Source organism: Poecilia latipinna, unplaced genomic scaffold, assembly GCF_001443285.1.
Source record: "Poecilia latipinna isolate Pla-1442-1.1 unplaced genomic scaffold, P_latipinna-1.0 Scaffold2188, whole genome shotgun sequence".
NCBI classification, from domain to species: domain Eukaryota; kingdom Metazoa; phylum Chordata; class Actinopteri; order Cyprinodontiformes; family Poeciliidae; genus Poecilia; species Poecilia latipinna.
The window spans coordinates 66,407-70,748 of record NW_015114804.1 but is presented as its reverse complement, the minus strand read 5'-3'; the positions used below and the strand labels follow the sequence as shown (position 1 = coordinate 70,748).

Here is a 4,342-nt window from a genome sequence, read left to right as displayed (position 1 = left end):
CAGGAAGTAGATTCTGTAGGAAACAACAGAGAGTTTAATCATATCATTATTGTGTTTCTGGTTACTGCTTCAGTTTACCGTCATAAAAGTTTCACAGCCTTTTTCTACTTGTATGTTTACTCTACAGCGTCCCACAATGCAACACAAACCTGACTACAGGAAACGTTCGGATCAAGTTTGTTTCATACAACCTAGTAGCTTTGTCGGATCACATTCACTCCGTAAACAAACTCTGGTTGGAACCGTACAGAGACCATGACCTCAAAGTGGTTGTTTTGGTCGAGTGCCATTGGCCGTTTTCACATCCGCTCACGCAAAAACTGTGCCAAGAACGAAGCCCCTCGAGGTCATGCGATGAAATGTCTGAGGAAATGCCGTAGTGATGTGTGCTTCCCCCACCTGTTGCTGACCAAAACATGGCTGCTCAATGTCTCCGTCACTAACAAGGAGGACAAATTTTGTCTCTTTCGAAATATTTCAAGTTGTGGAAAACGCAAACAGTCATGGCCTGATGTTTGAAGACACATCGACCATTTCTCCACTTTAAAACTAGCTGACATACTGCAAAGTTCAAGAGGTTAGCTTCAAAACTGCCCAATTTCTGTTTCAGTCAAATATTTGGTTTAAAGTTTGTCACGAGATGCCAGAGAGCGTGATAGAGCATGTGATGACGGTTCTGCACAAACTTCACCAAAAAACATAGAAATTTGTTCACTGCCTGGACGTGGCGAGAACAAGAACAAAGTTCGTTGCAGCCAAAACATTTTGTACTTCAGTAAAAGTAAAGCGCAGAATACCTGGGAAGTCATCATAGGTCTCCCTAGATGTTCCTGCACATTTAAAATCTCTGACAAATCAGGCAACACGTTACAGGAGTTCTGCCCTGAACCCGAGTCAAGAACAAACTACGAGAACTCTCAAGGTAAACCACATTTACCCGTTCTTGTAGCTTTTTACTGGTCTTCAGACAGTACTACCCCTGATTGACTGCAATATTCTGCAGCCAATAAGTCAAAAGGAGGCGACAATTTACGAACCAAAGGTCATTTTGGATTCTTATCTGAAAATATTCTACTATTGCAACCGACTGTGTTTGTTTTAAGAGATAAACCCCAACAGCTTTGAGTGGAGGATAGACTAGCATAGTACTAAACGCCCCCATCTTGTCAGCTGGCTAAAAGAAAGCTCCTATACCAAATGTGTCTCATATTAATCTCCCACTGGTTTAAAAATATAGTTGACAATATGAGTCTATGGGCCCCATATGGACATTTTTCATGACTAGATGGGCACTAAGCAGACTGGGCATCAAAAAAAACCTCGTAAGATTCCAAACTCAGTTAGGTACCCGATAGTTCCTGTCTGGGCCTTATTAGGGTAATAAGAAAAAAACTTTAACTGTAAACACACTTGGTAACCATATGGGTCACACACAACATTCTTCAGATCATTTTCTACCCATATGGGCCTCATAATGATAATGTTGCCTGGGTCCAATTGGCATGTCATTTAACCAGCCTGGTTCTACCTCAATAACTAACCAGCTAATATCAGCTGGTTGTAGGTATGTCACTCCATAAGCAGAAGAAGAAGAAGAAAAAGAAAAGAGCGTTAAGTGCTACCATGGCGACTGAATCTAACAGGTGTTTGTTCTGTATGTTTAAGTCAATTTACAGAACAAAAGTTATGATAAATAGATAGCATTATTATAACTGTGATAAACAATATCTTATCTTATTTTAGGACCAGAACAAACAAATGTTTTTGTTTTTTTCAGTTTTTAAGGAAAAAAAATTAAGTTCTTATACATTTTTGGTTTGAATGTTTTTGTAACCGTGTTAGTTTTACACAGTCAGATTTCTTCGAAAAACCCTAACAAAAAAAAGTGGAGAGGTTTTCAATAATAAACGCTTATACTGACATTTATTTAGGTCCCAAAAAAATATACTCTTTAAAGACAAATTCATAATGTGTATTTACAAATTTCCAAGGGTTTTTTTTCCATTCACAACAGAAGAGCAGAAGAAACAAATAGAAAAAACACATAAAAGGAGAAAAAACAAAACAAAAACAAGCAAATCTCTGACATCTCTTTTGCATGTGGACGCTAATACTATAACTGGTCAAGCTTTCAGAAAAATAGCCATCATTTAACTGTTCTCCATTAAATAAAATTATTCTTTTTCTGCTTTTTCCCCCCCCTCTCTTTTTCTCATAGAAAGTTTTTTGCTTCGTCTTCTCATAACGTCGTCGTCAGAACTCGCTGTGGCGTCGTTCCGTGGTGAGGTCTGAGGAGAGGGAACCAAAAACAGACGAGTTATTGAAAATAGTAACAATAAAAAGGGAGCAAAAAGTGTCATTCACGCACGCGTAGTTTTAATATCAGCCTCTGCTTATGGAAATTAAATAAACGGGTTTGTGTCTCACTCCACTTCATTGCTGATGTTGCTATCTCACACATTAGCCTCATTCGCAGAGGGGTAGGGAGGGAAGGGGAGGGCATCTGAATAAATAGTGGCACATTATTTAAATGACATTAGGTGGTGATAAAGCCGCTGACAGAGCAGGAGCAGAAGCAGGAGGGCTGATATCTTGCTCTTCTGCCTGGTGAGGCGTTTAAGTGCTAAATCACATGATTTATGCGCCTGCTGCCCCCTCGCATGTGACGCTGTTTACCTCTGCTCTGAGCTTCATTTAGCAGGAGCCTCACAGAATTAGAGCTGGTGGTGTCACAATAATATCGCGTCAGGAATGATCACCTGTCAGTGATGAGCTGAAAGGGAGACTTCAGGGAATCGGGTCTGCGCTCGCTGTCCTCATCTGCAAAAAAAATTAAGAAATAAAATCAGATCTTATCCAGAACTAATATATGTTTACATATTTACTATTTATACATATTTATAGCAATGTTATTATGGCATGACTAATTAATTTTGGTGTATTTTCTTGTTTCTGGATGACCTCAGATTTCTTTTTTGTTGTTGTTGTGTATTCAGTGAATACTCCATGCAATCTGCTTGGACAGAAACTTTTTAAACTGCTTTTAATAATTAATTAAGCTTCCTGTACTGTTCTGTAACTAGGATCAGTGGAATGTAGGTATGATTGAATTTTAATTATTTTTATGTAGTATGTGTTTAGACATTTATAACATTGAAAATGAATGTCGTCACAAAATAATGGCCGACATTATTTATAGCCTATATATTTAAAAAAAAAATCCAAAAGTGAAGTTACTTAATTGTTTTTAGGAAGGTGGCCACGTGCTGTTAAAAAGTCACCGACAGATAATGATTAATGGAAATAACATGGCTACCATCTCTTTTTGGGCTGAAGCTTCCCGATGACTCCACGTCGCTGTCATCCTCCGAGTCCGACATCCCAGCACTGGCCGCCGCGGCGGCGGGCGCCGGCACCGCTCCGTGCAGCGGCAGGTGTCCGGGCGGCGCGCCGCCCAGCAGCGACCGCATATTCAGAATAGAGTTGGCGTTAATCAGAGCCGCGTTGGCCCAGTTGTGCAGCTTGCCGATCTGGCAAGTGTATATTCCGTGACCCGGCAGCAAGGCCGGGTGGCCGGCGGAAGCCAAAGCCGCCTGTTGCGCGAAGGCCGCGGGGGGAGTAGTTTTGTGCGAGCCGCTGTCGGGGGCCGTGGCGGTCTCCGCCAAAGACCAGATTTTCGGTTTGCTCTGCGGCGCTCTCTGGCACTCCGGTATGCTCGGCGAACGCTCTGCAGCGAGCTTGTCCCCGGCCTCCGCCGACAGCGTCCTCCCGCTCTCCGTGGAGGCCTGCTCCCTGACGGAGAGGCCCGCTTCCCCCTGTCCCTTCCCGGAGCCGGGCTCCCCAGCTCGCTGCTCCTCCGGCCTCTCGATGTCGACAGTTTCCAAATCGATCTCCTCTTCTTCCTCCTCGTCGTCGCTGCCGGTCTTGCCGTGCTCGTCCTCGTTGTCGCTGCTGAAGATGCGGCCGTCCCGGTCCTCGGCGCTGCGGCCCCAGGTCACCTTGTTCTCCTTTTTCAGGCGCCTGCGAGCGTTCGCGAACCACGTAGAGACCTGGGAGAGGAGAAAAAAAAAACATTTTTAAATATATGATAACGCGCACGCTGTGCTATAGGAGTTACATTTTATTTGTTTTTACTGCTGGCTTAGAGAGCAGAAATCAACTACAAACTTTTTCTCTCTCTCTTTTTAAAACGCTGCAGTCATTTTAATTATCTCGTAATTTCTACAATAACGAATAAAAAACTCTTATATAATGCATATTTTATAAAAAAAAAAAAAAAAAAGGAATTTTCTAAATTAGTTTTTTTTTCTACTATAATAAAAAAACATTTTTTTGAAGATAC

General features: G+C 42.1%; 1 protein-coding gene across 1 annotated transcript in view; it reads right to left on the bottom strand.

The window, feature by feature from the left end:
- Positions 1-1,900: 1,900 nt before the first annotated feature.
- The window catches only part of LOC106936652 (iroquois-class homeodomain protein irx-1-A-like), a 7,789-nt gene continuing 5,347 nt past the window's right edge, over positions 1,901-4,342 (bottom strand). The window contains exons 3-5 of the mRNA XM_015017787.1: positions 3,317-4,049; positions 2,760-2,820; positions 1,901-2,288 (exon numbers count right to left, since the gene is read on the bottom strand). Of these exons, the coding sequence (XP_014873273.1) occupies positions 2,240-2,288; positions 2,760-2,820; positions 3,317-4,049 (843 nt within the window). The 3' untranslated portion in view covers positions 1,901-2,239. The remainder of the gene's footprint in view (positions 2,289-2,759; positions 2,821-3,316; positions 4,050-4,342) is intronic.